The 20,784-nt window shown below is 31.6% G+C and overlaps 2 protein-coding genes and 1 pseudogene across 6 annotated transcripts; 1 reads left to right on the top strand and 2 right to left on the bottom strand.

Moving 5' to 3' along the window:
- Nucleotides 1-5,322: 5,322 nt before the first annotated feature.
- Nucleotides 5,323-6,425, bottom strand: LOC148760549 (F-box/kelch-repeat protein At3g23880-like; annotated as a pseudogene).
- A 2,457-nt stretch (nucleotides 6,426-8,882) lies between these two features.
- On the top strand, nucleotides 8,883-14,723 carry LOC18587334 (xylose isomerase family protein). Of its 2 annotated transcripts, XM_018129347.2 has the most exons (21): nucleotides 8,883-9,021; nucleotides 9,455-9,544; nucleotides 9,644-9,748; nucleotides 9,977-10,051; nucleotides 10,126-10,255; nucleotides 10,347-10,438; nucleotides 10,590-10,640; nucleotides 11,291-11,367; nucleotides 11,474-11,528; nucleotides 11,638-11,739; nucleotides 11,903-11,954; nucleotides 12,161-12,206; nucleotides 12,291-12,346; nucleotides 12,986-13,037; nucleotides 13,160-13,239; nucleotides 13,354-13,424; nucleotides 13,522-13,562; nucleotides 13,675-13,774; nucleotides 13,863-13,934; nucleotides 14,019-14,096; nucleotides 14,382-14,723. In XM_018129347.2, exons 2-21 carry the CDS (start codon nucleotides 9,467-9,469, stop codon nucleotides 14,415-14,417), a joined length of 1,449 nt encoding a protein of 482 aa, XP_017984836.2. In that variant the 5' UTR covers nucleotides 8,883-9,021; nucleotides 9,455-9,466; the 3' UTR covers nucleotides 14,418-14,723. The 2 variants fall into 2 exon arrangements, with proteins under 2 accessions (XP_017984836.2, XP_088658569.1); XM_088802443.1 differs by lacking the exon at nucleotides 8,883-9,021 and having other exon boundaries at nucleotides 9,443-9,544.
- Nucleotides 14,724-14,922: 199 nt separating this feature from the next.
- On the bottom strand, nucleotides 14,923-18,842 carry LOC18587333 (annexin-like protein RJ4). Of its 4 annotated transcripts, none has more exons than XM_018129349.2 (6): nucleotides 18,558-18,842; nucleotides 16,266-16,411; nucleotides 15,944-16,162; nucleotides 15,632-15,844; nucleotides 15,434-15,523; nucleotides 14,923-15,337 (listed from the first exon to the last, which is right to left on the bottom strand). In XM_018129349.2, exons 1-6 carry the CDS (start codon nucleotides 18,628-18,630, stop codon nucleotides 15,134-15,136), a joined length of 945 nt encoding a protein of 314 aa, XP_017984838.2. In that variant the 5' UTR covers nucleotides 18,631-18,842; the 3' UTR covers nucleotides 14,923-15,133. The 4 variants fall into 4 exon arrangements, with proteins under 4 accessions (XP_017984838.2, XP_088658571.1, XP_017984837.2 ...); XM_088802445.1 differs by having other exon boundaries at nucleotides 16,266-16,378; nucleotides 18,558-18,645; XM_018129348.2 differs by lacking the exon at nucleotides 18,558-18,842 and adding an exon at nucleotides 16,569-16,805.
- Between the last annotated feature and the right edge of the window lie 1,942 nt (nucleotides 18,843-20,784).

The following is a 20,784-nucleotide window of genomic DNA, read 5'->3' as shown; positions in this document are numbered from 1 at the left end:
CCAATCTCATGGTCTTTCCTTCCTTTCTCCGGCTTCTGTGCTCCCTCCCCAAAGAATCACTCTTTCTCAGCTTTGTACCTATTTAATTTTGAGTTTTGACAATACCACATCGAGGTTCCGTTGGATGTCTCTGAGTTCCTTTTCAGATTCTGAAAGCAGCTTTTCATATGAACCTGATTCAACCTCCTTTATCAATCCAGTATAGGACAGATCACCTGCAGTAACCAGCATTGACCTCAAACGCATGATTATTTTATGAGCTTGATCCATCCTGCGTTTTAAATTCATTTTTTTATATAATATTTTCTCCTGAACTCGAAATAGTTTTGCCATCCTTATCACCAGTCCCCTTCGCTTTAGCTCTTCTGGATTTTCCATCATGTAAATGATCTTGTAGACTGAAATGGGTACCATCCCAAGGTAGATTTCCATCATATGTTTCAGCTTAGACTTCAAATCTTGGAAAATGGTCTCTTGTGCTTCATTGACTGAAAAGACATGGTAAATTTCAGTCATGAGGTCGATAAAGACAGATTCAATGTGGAAAATCCAATTCCTTATCACTTTCAGAAATCTTATTCTCAGATTCACAGTCACAGGATCAAATTCAGCAACAGAATCTGAGGCTTTTTGAGAAACATTCAGATCAATTTTCTTCTTCAACTCCTCAAAAACCTGTTTCAGTTTCTTGACTCTAACCCATGTCAGTTCCCCTTCATCTTTTTCCTGCAATTCACCATCATCATCCAAGTCTGAATCTTCATCAAATACAGTTTGATCCTCATCTTCAAGAAATACACGATTACTGTTGACCAGCCCCTTATGCCCTAGAGACGTTTTTATCTCCATTGCAGCATCCCATGGAAACCCATACAATTGAGTAGCAACAACATAGAAGCTAAAGTCTCCAATTTCTAATTTTCTCTTTAACCCTTGACTCTTCTCTTTTCCATCTTCTTTAGTAAAAGCAAGACTTTCAAGATCCATAGGTTTATTCTCTTTATAACTCTCTTCAATCCCACTGCATTTTGGCACTATATCGTAATCCCTCATCAACTCAATGACTCTCTCATTCAATTCATCCCCTCTTTTCTTTAACCCTTCAAGACCTTCAACTAAACCTACCAACTCATCCTCTCCTTTGGTTTCAATCACTTTAAGAACCTCATCTTGCAACTGAGAAAGATCAAGGTTGTGATTATTACCTTCACCGGGTTGATAGAATGGTGTCAGCAACTCATAAAAAACCTCCTTCAAATCTTCTTGATTCGCCTTGAGTTTTGCTGCTGCCTCTGCCAACCCATTAAGCACTTTGGTACTGCTGTCTTGGCTTACTTGGTCAAGGTTTTGGTCAATCATGGAGAGCGTCTGATTGAGTTGGCCAAGTGTTTGGTGAATGTCTCTGTCTTGGGTAGCCATTGATGATCAAAGAAACAAGAAACGAGGTTTACAATAACAAGACGAAGGAAATCTCAGTATAGCCAGAGAGAGAGTGAGAGATTAGAAAGTTTTGATGAGCAAATGTGGATTGGGGGTTCGGTGATTCAGTTAGATATAGGGAAGTTATTTGATTCAATCACATGGGGGTGATGTTTGATTAATGACAGTGAAGGTTCTTCAGTTTTTGAATATTAGAAAAATAGCTTTGTTTTTATCAGAAATTATGAAATTGTCCAAATTTGTGAAACCATCTCATCTCTATTTTCTAATAGTATGACTTTTCAGGCTTTGATTTCTCCCATTGTCTAAAGCTGAAAAATGTCTTCTTACCATAATTCTTATTTATGGATTTTTATTTTTGTTGAAGCTAGCCTATATTAATTAATTAGTTATGATATTTATTCTAAATTACAACTCTAAAACATGTAATTCAATAGAAATTAAAACTTTATTAATTAATTAAAATTAAAAATTAAAAATTATAATAAAAGATGTTTTCGAACGACGATTTAGAAATATATTAAATGGTGTTATCTTTTTTCATCAATTCAAAGTTGCACACACATTCATATTTTTATATGATCAAAATATTAAAGAAGTCTTTATATTTATGCATTTTGTTCAATTTAGTCCATGTACTCAAAATCGAAATAAATTAGTTCCATTATTTTGAGAATTGCTCCAATTTAATTCCTCCTCCTAACGGTATATAATTTTATCATTAAAGGGGATGATGTCAACACTGACATGGTAGATTTACTGATGTGGCAGTGCCACATCAACATGTCAAATTGACGTGGCACTGCCATGTGTTACTAACATGCTAATGTGGTATTATCACCTTAAAGGGACTAAATTTAAGAAAAATGTAAGGTATAGGGATTAAAATTGAGTAAAATTTTAGCTAACTTGACAATGTCACTCTAACATGCTGACATGGCATTTTTACGTGACACTAACATGATGTGGTATTGTCACATTAGAAGGATTAAATTGAAAAAAAATGTATGATATTGAGACTAAATTAAATAAAAATTTAGAGTACGAAGATTAAATTGAATAAAACTTAGAGACTAAATTAAACTAAAAAAATAATTTTTTTTAAATTTAAGAGAAAAAATATATTTAGCTCACGTTTCTGATTATCAAATAGCTTTTCTTGTTGATATCATTTCAAAAATACATGTATTAGATTAAAAATAAAACTAAATGGAGCCATATATTAATCTATTAATTTTGGACAAAACGTATAGTAATCTTACTATTAATATGTTTTTATAGGGACCGGAGGATTGGGATATCTTCTCTAGAGAATTTCAAACTAACAAAAATTTAAAAAAAAAGTAACATTCACTATATTATTTTCTAGACAAAAGAAGAGAAATATAATTATAAGAAAAATATAATTGTAAATAAAGCAAATAAACTTGGATATATTGGTACGTAATTAAGCATATATCCATTTTTCATAAAAAAAAAAAAGAAATTGAAATTCAAAGCATCAAGTACAATTCAACCATATTGCATAAGAAATTCAACTTTTAGCAAAGGAAATCTAACAAAAATAGGAGACTGCTACAAGAGACCTACGTGTATGTGGTTATCTCATAGAAACCTTAGTCTAACGGTTGAAAGAGATGGTTCCTCAGTTGGATTTTTTTTTTTCTTTATTTTGACAAATATTGAATTTAAAAGAAAAATATAAAATAATGGAAGGTATTGTTTTTGCACTTAAATATTCAATTTAATTATAAAATTAATAATAAGTGTTTGTGTTAAAGAAAATTGCAATAAGAAAACAATACATAGTGTTTGAGTCAAAAAAGTTAGTACTAAATAGAAAAATAATTTTGTTTATTAATTTAAATAAATTTCATAAAAAGAGAAATATGATAAATTATTTATAAATTTTTAATATAATATAATATAAATTGACATTTAATGTATCGTCTATATGTTATATTTATTGTATAGTATTATTTAATCACAAATTACTATTCAAAATAAATATACTTAAAAATTATAAATATTTATTTTTTAATAATTATAAATATTTATGTTGAAATGTGCAAATTTCATTCTGAATTACATTGCCCTTGTAATGATCACCAAATGACCAAGTTGTGGCATAGTATTGTCAAAATTTAAAAAAAAAAAAAAAGTGTGAGATGTGGAAGGAGGAAGTGAGATGGTGGATTCACGAAGAAGCTTAACTTCTCTCGTGGAAGGATTTTAAAGGGTAATCTTATAACCATCATGCAAACAAATCAAGCCATTCCATGGACCCAACTCAGTTGTCCGTAATTGGCATCAACATGGAGCTCCTTTATCTAAAACAAAGGATTAAGACTTGGAAGACTTCAACTCAAAGGATACATCAACAACCAACAAAGATCATGCGGCCTGGAAAACTTTAAAACCCTCAACTCTAGGTTTGGGCTTTTGATTAAGCTAATATGTTTAATGAGTTGAATAGAAATAAAATAAAATAGTAAAAGGAATTGTATTTACACTTAAATATTTAATTTATAAGTGTTTGTGTCAAACAAAATTACTACTCTGCATAATCATTATGTTGGTAAATAAATAAATAGAAAAATATTTTTTATTATTTTAAATAAAAATTCCATAAAAAGAGAAAAATGAATAAATTAGAGCTTTATAATTATTATATACAACTAAAATTTAAAAATAAAATAGATTTATGATCAGTGAATGGGGCTTTAAGAAGTTATCATATCGTTAATACATAAATAAAATAGATTTAGTAGAATTAAATCAATTGAAATATTAGTGGTAAATTTGATCCAACCACAATAATAACTGAACGAAATCATCACGGAATTGCTAGTATAGGTATAGCTTTCTTTGTTGAAATGGGCAAATTTCTTTTTGAATTACATTGCTCTTTGTGGCATAGTATTGTTAAAATTTAAATGATAATAAACATGTTTTTGATAAGATATACCAGGAAAAATAAATGGCATGCACTGATGTTAATAGGTAGAAATCTCTTCTCTTGGTCTGCTATAAAACTTCCTTTTATGCTATGGCCATGATTAAAGAAAAAATTCCCTGAAAGTGCATCGGAATAATTTACAGTATGAATGTGAGACACCTAGCTATAACTCAAGAGTATTAACCTTAATGTTAATGATTTTGATGGGCCATTACCACAATAAAATAGTTGTGGCAGTGCTAAATCTTAGAAGGAGCAAGATAAATGACACATTGCCCTATTAGCTGGGCAATCTTCTAGTGCTACATCATATTTGCAGCATTAATTAATGTGAGACACCTAACTATATCAGGAAAAAGCTAAAGAGACTTGGTAAACTAAATTGTCTTGAATGCAATGATGTGAAGTTGGGGTTCTGCAATGTGAAGTTGAAGTTGTGAAGTTATAAGTTTTGGAATTTAAAGTTGAATTTCTCTCCTACTATAGATTTTGCCAGTAAACTATATATATATATATATGATGTAATTAAATTTTAGTTAATAACACATGGCAGAGCACAATGATGCAATGGATTCAACAATTCAAGCTAGCATGCTCATGTAGGATAGACACTAGTATTTAATTAATCAAGGTTCTATTGCTTTATCACACAAAACTCAAAAGCAGCCCACATTACAAAAATCTACCAATATTAAAGCTACTAATATTAAAGTCAGAAATGCTAAATAAAAAAAAATTGGACAATAAAAATTTTCAAAATCATCAATTCTATGATGTATTAGTATTAATCATATTTTGATTTTACTACTTAAATCAATAGTATATAATAAACACAATAAATGCATTGAATGCTACTTTCTTCTTCTTGAAACAATACTATTGAAGCCTTAGTGGCATAATTTTGCCTCATATTCTGAAATTTCCTAAATTGGAATAATGCTTTCAGCGTAAACAAATAGCTGCCTTGTGTGCTTAGGCACATTGATTCCAAAATCCTGAAGCTTTCCAGTGCAAGGATCAAACATAATTAGTGAATTGTTTTTACTTAGCAGAAACAATTCTCCATTCTTCCATAGTGCCAACGGCCTCTCGACTCCAACAATAGGCCCAATTGTAAGTTTTTTAGTCCATGAATATCCATTCAAGACCCATATGCTATAACATTTTTCCATGCCAATCCCTTGGATGAACAATTGTAGCAAGAGCTTCATTAAAGGAAGCAATAAACCAACAACACTGAAGATTAGACATACCGAAATTCGGCAAAGGTAATGTTGAGAAAACTTCTTCAGCCATGTCGAAAGAAAGGATCAGATATCTACCATCATATCCCGCAGCTTTCCAATAGTAATTACCATTTATGTAAGTGTTAAAAAAGAAAGTATTAACAAAGACTTTAGGATTAGGAATTTCTCTCCAAGAATTTGTATTTAGGCTGTATAAATAAGTTAGATATATAGATTCTGACTGGACACGATGCGTAACCGTCATTAAAATCTTGTAATCATCTGACTTACTATCAAACCCAAACCCAATGCAAAAAAAAATAAGTGCGATCAAGCGAAGGAGGACATAGGATAGGGGACTTAGGAAGAAGCTTAACTTCTCTCGTGGAAGGATTCCAAAGGGTAATCCTATAACCATCGTGTAAACAAAGCAAACCATTGCATGGACCAAACACTGTGAGTTGATAACTGCAACTATAGATAGAGACAGGCATATGGATATTTTCCTTGACTTTCACACTAAACTCAACATCAGGTCTAAGATGTTTCTTAATTTCTATTTTAGTTGAAAGTAAGGAGAAGTGAGGGGCCTTGTCAAAACCCTTAAAGAAAAGGAGATAGAGGTTATTGTTTTTATTATTGGTGATAAAATAGGAAGTTTGAAAAGAAGAGCACCAGGATTTGCAAACGCACTTGAATCTCATCAAGGCTTTAATAGGAAGCTTCAAAAGGATTTACATCACTAGGATTTCTGGCAATTCTTTGTTGATAATTGGCATCGACATGGAGCAATTCTTCATTCTTTATCTGAAACAAAGGATTAAGACTTCAAAGGCAAGATCTCTGCGTCTGCAGCAACTCAAAGAATACGTCAACAACCAACAAAGATGACGCCGCAAGCCAAACTTTATTCACGGAATAGTGAAGGGAATTGCATTTGCATTTAAATACTCAATTTAATTAGGGTTTGTGTCAAACAAAGTTGCTACTACTTTGCATAATCATTAGGATAGTAGATAAATAAATAAATAACTTTTTTATTAATTTAAATAAATTTCATGAATATGTTAGAGTTTTATATATATTTTATATAACTAAAATTGAATAGAATGTGATAAATGAGAGGCTTTAATTCATAAATTTAAAATTAAAATATGTTTATGATCGGTCAATGGGGTTTTAAGAAAACATTATTTCGGATGAGCTTAAAGACCGATCTTGATTCTTCACAATGGGTTATAATTTTTTTTCTCTTTAGTTTCAAAAATAAAAAATTTAATATTATATCTTTTTAAATATAAAAAATATATTTTTATTATTAAATTAAATATTCAAATCAAATGTAAATAATATGCTCTTATTAATCAAATTTAATTTGTTAACACTTTTGGGAACAGCAATCTGCTTTGGTGGTTTGAATGTGCGAAATTATATATTAAATTAACTATTTTTTATCATCACTTTATATAATTTAACTTTATACCACTAGGAATCTTCAAATTCCATCTCATTTACTTCAAATGTTACTTCTTCGAGGAAGCAACTAAATTAAAATTATATATATTGGAAATAGTATTAGAAAATAAGGTGTAAATTTATTATTTTAATATGTTGGTAGTTTAAATTTATTATTAATCTTTTAATTGGCTCAATTACATATTACCTTATTTTTCGTTCAGAAAAAATGACATGGTATAAGAGGCAAAAGTTGACACAAAAATTGAAAATGTTTGATTTTTGTAATGGTTTTGAATGTAGCATTATTGCTTGAGGACACGTGGAATTGGAGTTTTTTCTTGTCTCATGTTATCTTCAATTTTTTTTAAATTATAAAACAACTTCCAGCTGAATATTTCGTTAACTATTTCTCAACAATACCATCAAACTTGTTTCAAAATTAAAAGTACAATAATAAAATTAAATGAATTGAAATATTAGTGATAAATTTGAACCAATCACAGAGTAAATAAGTGTACATTTGATGTACTGTCAATGTAGAATATTTTTACACTTTAACAAAACGACACTCAATTAACTTGTATAGATAAAAAATTAAAAATCTTTCAAAATAAATATTTTTAAAATTATGAAAATTTATTTTGAAATATTCTTTGACAATTGGGCTAAATTCACTTCCGAATTAAAAGTATGATAGTAAAATTAAGCCAATTAAAAGATTAGTGATGAATCTGACCTAACTAATGAAAGTAGTAATTTTACATTTTAATCATAACATTAAATATGAAATTTGGGTCATTTGATTAGTTTATTTGATTTTACAATAAGTAATTTTGAATCGATTAAATAATCTGTTGAATTATAAAAAAAAATAATTCTAAATAATGGTAATAAACTTGAAACAAAGGTGAGTAATTAATTATATATTCCAATTTTTTTTAAAAAATAAAGAAAATTCAAAACATAAATTCTTTATAAAGTACTGTTTCAACCATATTGGATAAGAAATTCAACTTTAGCTAAGGAAATTTAACAAAATAGGAAACTGCCACGTGAGACATACGTGTATGTTGTTATCTCATAGAAAACTTAGTCTAAAGGGTTGAAAGAGATGGTTCATCGGATTTCTTTATTTTTTTCTTATTTTTCACAAATATTAAATGTAATAAAAAAATATAAAATAATGAAAGGTATTATGTTTACATTTAAATATTTAATTTAATAATAAAAATATAAATAATAAGTGTGTGTGTTAAAGAAAATTACAATAAAGAACAATTCATAGTGTTTGTGTCAAACGAAGTTAGTACTAAATAGAAATAATTTTATTTCTTAATTTAAATAAATTCATAAGAAGAGAAGGATGAATATGTTAGAAGTTTATATTTATTGCATAATTTAAAAATTCGACTCCTAATAGGAAATATATTAAATTATCAATAATTTTTTGATATAATAAAATATAAATTTATATTTAATGTACTATTTAAGTATAATATGTATACGTTATTATTTAATCAAATATTAATTAAAAATTATAAATATTTATTTTTAAAATTTTTAGCATTTAAATTTATTTATTAACAAAATCATAACATTTGATTATTTGAAAGATATAAAGTCATGAAGGTATATTAAATATAAATTTTATAATATATTTTTATCTTTATTTATGTTATTTATTAGTGTTTAAAAAAGGAAAAAAAACCTAATAATTTCCTAATTAATAGCTATTAAAAAAGGACTTACACATGGTGACGCAATGTACCTATCCTTATCCAAAAGAATCACTTGAAAATCATTTTGAAAATAATTACAATTTAACACCCTTCTAATCCGATACTCTTTCTTCAACTTACGTATAAATACGGAGTCTCTTCCACTCTTCGTCAGCTCTTTTCTCCTCCTTTTCAAAAACCCTGCTCTGTTTTTCAATCTGTAAGTTCTCTATATATCAGCTTGGGTTTTTATTTTTGTTTAAAAAAATTGAGAATGACCCTTGATTTTTCATGCGATTTCCGATGATGGGTATGGTTCAAAATTTTCAATTTTTTTGTATGCTGTTGTTGTTTTTGTCTGATATCTGATGATGGGTATTCATCAGAAAAAAGAAAAACAGATTTTTTTTTGTTCTATCTGCAAAAATTTGATTTTGCTCATTACCTTTTCGAGTTGATTGTTCTTAGATTATTAGTTTCTCATTGTTAAAGTTTAATTTTTTCTTTTGGTCTAAAGTTTGATGTTTGACCCATTTTTATGTGATTTATGATGTTGGATAATCCTTAAAAATTTTTTTTTTGTTTTGTTGGATAATTATTAGTTGATATTATTGTATTAGTATTTATTTGTTTGGTTGGTTATGTTTTTGCAGGGTTTAGTTTGCATGACATTGGAAAAGAAAAATATGGCTGGCAGGATTTTATTGTTACTTCTTTGTATGAATGCGGTCTCTTTTATAGTGGTAAAAGATCTTCCTTTATAGTGTTCTTTATGTAGCTTGTATTATGTTATCTTTCTTCTTTCTTATTTTTTTTCTGAATTGGAATGTTTTTGCACATAGAATGCTGTACCACAAACATGCCCTGCTGATCTTGGTGGAAAATGTGCTGAAGATGATGATTGGGAAGGGGAATTTTTCCCTGGAATTCCCAAAATTAAGTACGAGGTAAAGATGGCTACATCCCAATGATATGCAAAATAATGTACATGTGTTGGTTAATTAAAATTTAAAGGGTTGTAATTTTTTACTTTGTTATTACTGAAACGCTACATTTTTCTCTTGTTGGAAGATTTTATTAGAAATCAGAAATATGTTTCTCAAAGTGAACAGAGTTGTGATTATCATAGCTTAATTATACAAAAATATGATATTTAACAGAGATTTTGACTGCAGGGTACTTCTAGCAAAAATCCACTGGCATACAAATGGTACAATGCGGAAGAGGAGATTCTTGGGAAGAAAATGAAGGTTGGTTTCTATTCTTAACTTATATGAGACTTGTCAAGATGTTCATGGTTTCTGACAAGTTATCAATGATGTAGGACTGGTTGAGATTTAGTGTTGCATTTTGGCATACATTCCGTGGGACAGGTGCTGATCCCTTTGGTGCACCCACTAAGTATTGGCCATGGGAAGATGGTACTAATTCCATTGCTATGGCCAAAAGAAGAAGTAAGATTGATAGTTATTGCCCACCTTTCTCTGATTAAGTCTAATTTTGTGACATGCAGTAATCTTTTTTGTTCCTTAAAACAAATTGCAGTGAGAGCCAACTTTGAATTCATAAACAAGCTTGGAGTTGATCGGTGGTGTTTTCATGACAGGGACATTGCTCCTGATGGCAAAACCCTAGAGGTCAGATAAATTTTTTGTTAGTACTTAAGTTGCTTTTAATATTTGAATGTTTGGATTTGGAAATGAACTGGTTCTTCTAAACTGTTTTGACAACTATCCTTTTACTTTTGATAATTGTCTATCAATAATTGTATTATTGTGTTTGTTGTAGGAAGCTAATGCAAACTTGGATGAAGTTGTTGCCCTCGCTAAAGAACTTCAGGTAACTAGCTGAATGTGCAAAAAAGTGTTAAATGGATTCTCTCTTACTTAAGTACCTAATGTCCTATTTTTTTTCTTTCATATAATTCTACATGTTCTTGAAGATCTCTTTACATCTTATTTACTTATTTATTTTTATTTGGTTTTTAACAGTCTGGATTTATCAATCAATATCACACTGGTAGTATGCACTGTGCCTGTTATTATCTAAGCCAGCCCATGCCATGTCATTTACAGTCAACATATGCATATCATGTAAACAAGTTGAACTAGTTTATTGTTTGTTAAAGAAGTATAACGATAAGTTACTAGGCGTCCTAGTAGATTGTCATTGTCTCATTTGAGTGCTTGGTTACCTACCTGGGGATTGAAAGAAATAGAAAAATTCACAATCTTGTATTAATAGTTTGGGATTGGAGAAGGGTTGTTAATTGGGGCTTGCCTTTTTTTAGCTATTTTTTTCCTTCTAATAGACTAAGAATCTATTTTTTGTCTTCACAATAATTTGGCAACTTGTTTTGCCATTTTTTCTTGTGTGGAACATTATGCTTGCATGTAGGGCTTCAATATTCACTGCTTGATAAGTTTTTGTTGCTTAAAACATGCCAAAGTTATGTGTTTCTTGAACATCTCTGTTACTTGACAATGCAGGGAGACAAGATCCGTCCTCTGTGGGGTACAGCTCAACTATTTATGCATCCTCGTTACATGCATGGTGGTGCTACTAGGTATCCTCAATTGAGTATCTTGCATATATCCTTTATATACCTGAATAGAATGTCATTGCCTTGACCCTTGATGAACTTAATACTTACATCTGTGTTTGCTTGGCAGCTCTGAAGTGGGTGTATATGCATATGCTGCAGCTCAAGTCAAGAAAGCCATGGAGGTGTGTGGCTGAGGAAACTTTGTCTATTTTTGTGCATTTAGTTTTACGGTTGCATTGTTCTTTTTTCTGATAATTGCTTATATGCTGCTCTGCTCTGCTCGTTCTATAGGTCACACATTATCTAGGGGGTGAAAACTATGTCTTTTGGGGTGGTCGTGAGGGTTATCAATCACTCTTGAACACAGACATGGAAAGAGAGCTTGATCATCTGGTAATTTGTTATGTTTTTCAATGTCAGCTTTTGTTAGTTTTAATGTAGTTAAAAGATTTACTATATTATATGCATTTTTCGCATATTGAAATTTATTCAAAGTTGTGTCTGATGTGGTGTCTTAGTTCTCTTCAGATTAAACTATTGTTATTTATTTTGACAGGCAAGATTTCTTGAAGCTGCTGTTGCCTACAAGAAGAAGATTGGATTCAATGGTAATTTTCCATTATGTTAATCTTAAAAACTGTATGATAATTCTCCTTCCTGCAAATATGGGTGGGTAGGAAGAAGGTAACAAAAGAAAAAAAGACGCTGTTCTGGACCAAAGGAGTCTTCTACAATCTGAATTTCTTCCCTACTGTTCTTTTTCATTCTTTTTCTTCATTTTTCTGAAATTGTAATGGAACGTAATTTGATTCAGGAACTCTACTGATTGAACCTAAGCCTCAAGAACCTACCAAACATCAGTATGTTTCAACATACCTTTTGTGCTTAGTAATGTCAATTAAGTCCCTTCTGTTCTTTGTATGAACTATGCTTAATTTTTCCAGGTATGACTGGGATGCTGCAACAACAGCTAACTTCTTGCGAAAATACGGGCTGCTTGGTGAGCTCTAATGAATTCTCATCTGATCCCTAATGTTGCCTTCCAAATGATCTTTGTTAACTCTGTTGTTTTTAATAATCATGGTTCTAATTTTCAGCATGCATTGGCTAAATAAAGTATAACCTAAATGTGTCCATTTGTTTGGCCAAAAAAGAAACTTGTGCATTTAAGGGGACTTGTCTCATAGATAACTGTTACCTGGTAAAGCAAGAGTTGATTTCATGAATGTGACTATATGTGCTGTTTGAAAAGTGAAAACTGCACCCTTTTAGATAAAATCAAGTGTTTAGGTCATGCTTTTACCCGGAGAACAAAGAAGAAACTGATTATTTCATGGTAAGAGTAGCTGGCTGAGAAAAAATATTATAGAAGGGGTAACCCTCAGCCCAGAGAATAATATCACCTAATTTGGAATTTATTGGGCTTTATGGTATTTTCTTATGTAGAAACATTTTGTTGTCTATGTGTTCAGAAACTGTAATGAAGTAAACTATCATCATTATTCAAATACCTAATGTTGCAAACCATACTTAGCAGAACATCAGAAATTTTAGTTGATCAGCTCTAATCAATGTTAGCTATCGTCTCTGTTGGTTGGCAGTTGCATTTTGACTAACTGTTCGCTCTTTCCTTTTGCAGGAGAATTCAAACTTAACATTGAATGCAACCATGCCACCCTTTCTGGTCACAGGTTTGTGATGTTCCATTCTTTCAATTTCGTGATTCTTGCTTATTATTTCTGAGTAAAATTGTCCAACAACTGCATGCATGTATATTTCCCCTGCCAATCTATGGTACATGTGTAATATGCAGCTGTCATCATGATCTTGAGACTGCAAGAATCAATGGATTGCTAGGAAATATTGATGCGAACACTGGCGATCCTCAGATTGGTACTATTCAATAACTAAAAGCATCCTATTTTTTCAAAATTTCTTACTTTCAGTTCACAAAGTTGGAACTACAGTCCTTTTAGAATTTAAGATATGGATTTGTTTGCAATACAGGTTGGGATACAGATCAGTTCATGACAGATATTGGAGAGGCTACTATGGTTATGCTAAGTGTGATAAGAAATGTATGTGAAGGATTGTTTTTATTTACTTTTGATAGTTCAATGAGAGTTTGACTCCAAATGAGGCTACAGTTGGTGTTTTCACTTTTGTTTATTACAGGGAGGATTAGCACCAGGAGGCTTCAACTTTGATGCAAAATTGTGAGTGTAATTTTTCCTCATTAATTTTCTTTCACTTGTGATTGTATCTACCTAGACTGTCATTACTTTCATCCTGTTGAGATAAAAATTTTGACTTTTTATGATTTTGTAGACGGAGAGAGAGTACAGATGTTGAGGACTTGTTCATTGCTCATATTAGTGGAATGGACACCTTGGCCCGTGGACTCCGAAATGCTGCCAAGCTAATTGAGGTAATATATTATGCATCAAGTGTCCGTCACTTATTGACTCTTTCACTTTCTCCCTATTTTGCTTTATTAATGCATTTGTTGATTATAGGATGGTTCTTTGGTTGAGCTTGTTCGTAAGCGATATTCCAGCTTTGACACAGAGATTGGTGCTGAAATTGAGGTGATGTGTTTCTGTAATATCTTCCTTTTTGGTGTAAAATATGCAAATTTTTATGGCTAATGTAAGTAATGCATCATCCAACAGGCTGGTAAAGCTGATTTTGAAATGCTTGAGAAGCTAGCCAAGGAATGGGGCGAACCAAAGGTTGCTTCAGCCAAGCAGGTAGTTAGATATATTACTTTTTACTATGTTGATAGGCTTACTAACTTCATGATTGACCATGATGAGCATGTTGCTCAAACATCGAGTAGGAGAGGTTGGGATTTGGGGTTGGGGTTTATAAAATGACACAAGACAATTATTTTCACAGAGTCGAGTAACATGTTCCATTTCAAGCTTCTTTCTATATGTGCCGTTATGTATGGCTTTATTCTAGATTATTGTCTAGTTAGATGTTTTCTCAGTTTGAATCAAATCTAAAAGGACTATTTGTTTGTGTTGTTGCAGGAACTTGCAGAGATGATTTTCCAATCTGCATTGTAGGAGACTGTGATTAGCATAAGTTATTAGAGTTTTTTGCCTTTTCTATTAGGAATAATCAATGATACTTTATCAATAATACAGTTCTGTAGTTGTTTACAATAGTTTAGTATATAATTTCAAAGTAAAACTTGTCCCCTAACCAGTTGAACTCTTGGTGGAAATGCATCTTACCATGAATGGGAACATACAACTTTTTTCGTACCCCTTTGAATGTTGTGTGTGTTGGTATGTGTGTGATGACAAGAGCAGCTTTGAATTGATCAAAGTTTGATACAATAAATGTTTGGATCAAAAGTAGCTTTAGTAGTTCTGTTGTTTTGCTAGAGTTTGATGTCAGCTATGACTCAGCTCAGTGGATATGGCCTAAGACCTTTTATGTGCTTTTTGTACTTAGCTAGTTGTCTCCATTTATCAAAGCCTAGCGGTAGATGATTTCAACTCTTACGAGTTCTTATTAAATTGCATTCTTATCTGATGTAGGATAGAGTATCATAAACCATTCAGATGTTGTTCGAAGCTCACTGTATATGCCATTAGACAACAAGACCTTCCAGACCATTAAAAAAACACCATACGAAATGGAAATACATGGATAAATTTTGTCACGCCACATAGAACTTAAACAGGGTTCAAGATGGTAGTCACTCAGATCAACAAGGTTCCACCAAAGTAAATAACACCACTTAATTAAAACCAGCAAATGGCCAATGAAGATATCAATCTTCCTTCCCCAACAAAGTAAGAAGAAAGGCCTTGTAGTCGCCTGAGGTGTCCTTGGCGACAACTTGTTCGAGAGGCATACTGTTTCTCTTGTGGTAAAGGTCTTTGATCTCTTTCAGGTCCTTTTCAGCCCTTGTAACGATCACTCTGGTAAGAGCATCCTCATCAGTTCCGATCCCTTTGATCGAATTGCGCAAAACCTGTTGTAAGAGAATGGTAAATTTTGAGTCCATATACCAACTCTTATGATGAAAAAAGGGTATCAAAATGGTATTAGAATCATGTAAGACTTGAACCTTTTCAAAGTACTTTTTCGGGTCATTGAAGCATCGAACTGCAGTACGCAGTGCCACCAGGAATTCATCACCTGACTCACCTAGCAATTTCTGGAGAAACAAGAAGGAAAGGGTAGAGAATGCATTTGATATGCGAGCATAGTTTGGTTTTAAGCTATTGAAACTTTAATGAAAAAAAGGTGCTCTTTTTATGTGTACCTTGGTGATGGTAGTGCCTTGATCATCTCTGTAGCGGTTGAAAGTTGCCATAAGTTGCATCTTGCTCCTTGTACTCAGGATCCTGACAACTTCTTCATGGTTGAAAGCCTTGTCTTTGATAGCATCATGAAGAATATTGGCTTCAGAATTTGCTAGTCTGGTATTTATCTCCTCCCCATCATATCTGAATGCACTCACCAAGGCAACTAAGAGCTGCAACATCAACCAAAAACCTTCATTAATTACTCATTCCTTTAAAGGTTTCATCAACCATAAAATGAAGAAAAGAAAACGATGTTGATCAGGACATGCCTTTCGGATGTCTCCCTTGGTATGAGCAGCAACATCTTCCTCCAGGGAATGCTTGTAACGAGCCTGATAGGCTCTCCTCACAGCCAACAGCTCTTCAGGGGATCTGGTGCACGAAATTTCAATGACCACATGGTGATCAGGGCTAATTTTCTTTATGGCAACATTAGCTAGGACAGCATCTCGATCTGCTGGATCCAGCACCCAACGATACACAGCTTTCTATGTTCAAACAAATCAAACTTAATCACTATCAAAAAACTGATACACATACTTCAGAAATGAAACAGAAAATGCTAATGATGATGGCGCCTGGCGTATTAACCTCAAAATCACCAGATAGCTCTGATTCAAGACGCTTGATGAGATCTTCCTGGTACAGCTCTTCGTAAGCTAGCCTGATTTGCTTTCTCTGAGCTGCATTTCTATGACCCAGAACTGAAATTATAGCCTTCTCATCAGTCCCCCATCCTAGCAAAGTTACAAGGAAAAAACCATGTGTAACTCATAAATATTTCTTCCCAGTCTGAAGTATTATAAGAATAACAATGATCATTCCATAGAAAATTGTCATCTAATAAAATTAAAGGACTAAGACTAGAAATTTGTCAATTGTCAATGGAATAACCTTGACAAGCCTTTCGGAGAGCTTCAGCATCTTCAAGAAAAGAAGCCTGATGAGGAACATCAATGGTAGCCATTTGTTTTGGACTATTTTCCCTCTGTGTCTCTAGAGACTGTCAATGAATTTTGAAGGAGACTTGCCTTAAGACCTTTATTTATAATACTAGTTTCCTCACTATACTCTTTCTAGCTGGCCTTAATTTATGAAAATTAATGTGTCAGGTCTTGGGTTTCTTGGAATGAAATATGCTATCTTGATTTTAGTGCATATTTATGATCTTCCAATTTATGCTTAGCTGTAACATATACAATACAATACTTTCCTACCTGGTAACAGATGCTTCCATTTCAAAGAATATCAACTCTCATTTCCAACCATAAAATTCTTCTTACTGTAACTTTATAGACTACAAGTATATGGAATTGATTAGTAAAAGTTTTTCTGCTTTGCTAAATAAGCTGGACTCAAGTGCTAGGGAAAGGACAAGAAATGGAGCAGAAATGGTAAGTTAATTTAAGTCATGGTACTTTTGTACTAAAAGGAAAATGAAAAATCACTTCTGCTATTTACTCTCTTCCAAAAAATAAACACTGAATGGTATAGATGAATGAATCCCTACTCAAAAATCGGATTTAAATTTTGAGCATTTTTCTTAATGATAGATATACGTATTTCCTGAACCGGGTTCGAATTCCTTTTCCAATCGATAAATGAAATGAAATGGTTAATATTATTCAATTTGGTCATAGATGGTGAACTAAATTGTTTGTATCTGATAAAATCTAATACAGAGAGATCCAACTCAGGCTGATGAAAAATGAAATTAGATATTAGCAGTAAGTAGCTAGAAAGATGTCATTGTTCATATCACATCTATTCCTTTCTTGAAGTCTTCCCTATTACACTTTTTTCCGTATATATTAATCTAATAAATGCTTTCCCTATGTTGCTATCTTTTGATCTTTTTCATTTAATAGTGTTAGGTGAACTACATATAATCTTCTAATCTTTATCAGATACCCCTCTTTTAAGCCATTTTTCTGAAAGTTTTTTGATCAGATCTTTCTCATTGTTCAGCAAAGTTTTCTGAATTATAGCATGGTCTAGCTGTAGGATGTCTATGCATATACCTATGCAACTAATCAAGAAAAAATTAGTTCTATATACAGAGATTAATTGGAGCAGTTTGTCTGCTTTTTTCTTCTCACCAGGAAAGAAAAATAGAACAGAAAAGAATTGGATAAAAGAAAATCAAAAGGCAAAAAAGATCAAAGAGAAGTTGACATAAGAAGCTAGGTGGCATTAAAGGACAAGAAAACCTGCACCTACCAAGTAGAAATTTGGTGTATGTGGTGTTGGTGACATCAAAAGGAACCTTCCCACAAGATAATTAAATAGTTACTAGATATGACTTCTTCAATTCTTTTAATTGGAAGATAGAATGAGATCAATTACTTTAATAGTTATCACAAATTGTATCATATATTATATAATTATTTCTATACAAATTAGCAATCCAGGTGTCCATATTGTATGATATACCCTAAACACTAGTGATCTTGCTGACATTGGTAAAGAACTATATGATATAATTTTTAATAATAATCAATAAAACTCATTGCAGAAATATGATTTTTCATATTGTTTTGAACTTCATAGTAAGAGACATTCAAATTGAAATCTCAAATTCTAACTGCAAAACCACTACTATATAAGGCTCAAAAGCACCCCACCGGCAGCTTAGTTGTCAAAAATTAGTTTTAGCAATATTCCATGCTTTATGGTAACAATGGTAGCCTCATCCTTTATAGACAAGGATTGTTTTGTCTATCAATGGTATGAATGAAACTCTGCAAAAGCAACTGTGTTTAGCAAATCATATATACCAGTATATGTTACTATATTATTGATCACAGTGAATTTGGTATGCTTGCCATGATAAGGAAGAGAAATGTATATCTCTACACATATAATTAGTGAAATTAAGATTACCTTTACAAGCCTTTTGAAGGGCTTCAGCATCTTCAACAGCAGAAGGGTGGTCAGGAGCAATGAGGGTTGCCATTGGTTTGATCTCTGAACTCTCTAATCTAATTAATTACGTACAAAAACTAAAGGCTAGGTGAAGAAAACTTGCTCCTCTACCTCCCTATTTATAGCAAAAGAAATTGTGTATGATACCCAATGTTGAAGTTGACGCCAGCTCAAGTTTATCATGCTTTTCAACCCAGCTAGCTCTGCTTTTTATTGCATTGAATTAAAAATTTAGCAGATACCCTTTATTCTTTTCTGATTAAAATACTGAAAAGCAAAAGCAAAACTAATTGAATTTCATGAATGCAAAGTGTGGTTTGTCAGAAAATGAAGGTGCATGGCATTGTCGTTTTCTAGTTGCATGCATGGATGCAAAGTGTCAAGGGAAAACATAGGATTCTCCAGCTATTACCTTCAGCTTTTTCCTTCTTCAGTTTCTGTGCCTTTTCCTCTTTATCTTAGTTGTAGGCATCCTTTATTCCTATAAATATCGAAATATTTTTAAGAATTAAATTTCCATTAATTAGAATGAGAGCACACAAAAAATCTGACACTGCAAGAAGTGATTGATATGTGTTCATAACTTTTTATTAGTTAATTTAAAAAATAAATTAATTAATATAAAATTAATCGATCAAACTCACACGTAATGAGTCATGAATCTAAAAATTTTAAAAATTATAAGATTACATATAATTAAAATAAAGTCTCATTAAGTGTTTGAATATTAAAAATCAAGACAAACTAAAGTAAATGGAAAATACTTAAATTATGATTGATATAAACTACTTAGATAATCATTTCAATTCTTGAATTTTTTTTATTTTCGTTATTAATTAAAATACAAGAAGTTTTATTAATTGATGAGTCATTAACTATGGCAAAAGAATAGGAAAATCAATCCAATTAATGGGCAAGTCTTCACACATTTCCCTTTTTCCTTCTAAAAATTTTAAGCCCTTTCATTTTCATTTTGAATCATGCAAAGCCTACAATTTCTCAAACCTAGTGACATCAAGATGGATGCTACTTATAGGTACAGCTAATTAATTAACCCACTTAGATATTGCTGTTGAAAACTTGGATGGTGACCTATTTTGGATGTACCTGAATGAACTATGAAGCAGAACTAGACAATTTGGAGTCACTTTCCAATGGTATTGAAACGTGTTCAAGAACTTCACATGATGACCACTGAAATTGTTTGATTGAAAAAGAAAAATTAAAGAAAGAGATTTCCAACATATGACAGATTTGCCAGCATTTTGCTTTATGAGATTTTTTGTCATATATTCTGAGCAGCTTTTGGATGTTGGTTTTATAAGCTTTGTGGAATCCAGAAACCTGTTGGCGATTGGCACTCAAGATTTTCTTTGGGCTAAGACCAGGTTGATAGGCAAGGCTTTGTTGAAGATCATCCTTGGCTTTGCCTGGGAGGCTATTATTTACCTTTATCTGAGAGAAATGGCAGAGTTCATTGGCAAAAAGCCTAAGTCTATTCTAGAGTTATAGAAAAGCATGCAGGATGATAAGAATAATTATAGTAATTCTACATATTATAGACTAAATTAATAACTAGATTATGTTAATATCAGTAATACAATTAAATTACGATACTGTCAATGATATTGTTAGCGTTATATATACACACACACTCCGTACAATATATAATTTAAAATATAAGATTTTTCTTTTACTAACATGGTATTAGAGCCATTCTATCTTATTCTGAAATCATATCTCCATATTGTTTAAGTCTGCAACGATGTTTCCATACTATTTAAGTCTGCAACATATTCTGTCTTATCGTCTATCAATTAATCAACTACTTATCACATATGCTGTTACGTTATTTGCCCACATCTTCTGTTATGTCTTCTACAACTGCTTGCTACATATTGCATGCTAGTCTGGTACATGTTTTGCCACATCATTAAGGTCACCACCTATCATAACATTTTGAGTTTTAAGGGAGTGTTAATATAATTATAGCAATTATACAAACTATAGGTTAAATCTATGTGGTTTAGTTAGATTAGAATACTGTTAGCTTTGTGTGTGTGTGTATGTGCATATATATATATATATATACCTCTGTACAATATACAATTTAGAATATTAGAATCCTCTTCTCTTAACATAGGAGATTGTCTTCATTTCAATAAGTTATGATTAAATTAGTATA

The sequence above is a fragment of the Theobroma cacao genome, chromosome 10 (assembly GCF_053813885.1).
Source record: "Theobroma cacao isolate CCN51 chromosome 10, ASM5381388v1, whole genome shotgun sequence".
Lineage (NCBI taxonomy): Eukaryota > Viridiplantae > Streptophyta > Magnoliopsida > Malvales > Malvaceae > Theobroma > Theobroma cacao.
The sequence above is the reverse complement of the archived record's forward strand: the minus strand, read 5'-3'. Positions and strand labels throughout refer to the sequence as shown.

Coding starts and splice junctions, on each gene's coding strand:
- LOC18587334 (XM_088802443.1), top strand. CDS start 9,443: ATGTTTTTGCAGGGTTTAGTTTGCATGACATTGGAAAAGAAAAATATG. Junction 9,545..9,643: donor ATGCGGTCTCTTTTATAGTG/GTAAAAGATCTT, acceptor TTTTGCACATAG/AATGCTGTACCACAAACATG. Junction 14,097..14,381: donor AGGTTGCTTCAGCCAAGCAG/GTAGTTAGATAT, acceptor GTGTTGTTGCAG/GAACTTGCAGAGATGATTTT.
- LOC18587333 (XM_018129349.2), bottom strand. CDS start 18,630: ATGGCAACCCTCATTGCTCCTGACCACCCTTCTGCTGTTGAAGATGCT. Junction 15,845..15,943: donor CCAAGGGAGACATCCGAAAG/GCATGTCCTGAT, acceptor TTGATGTTGCAG/CTCTTAGTTGCCTTGGTGAG. Junction 15,524..15,631: donor AAGGCACTACCATCACCAAG/GTACACATAAAA, acceptor TTGTTTCTCCAG/AAATTGCTAGGTGAGTCAGG.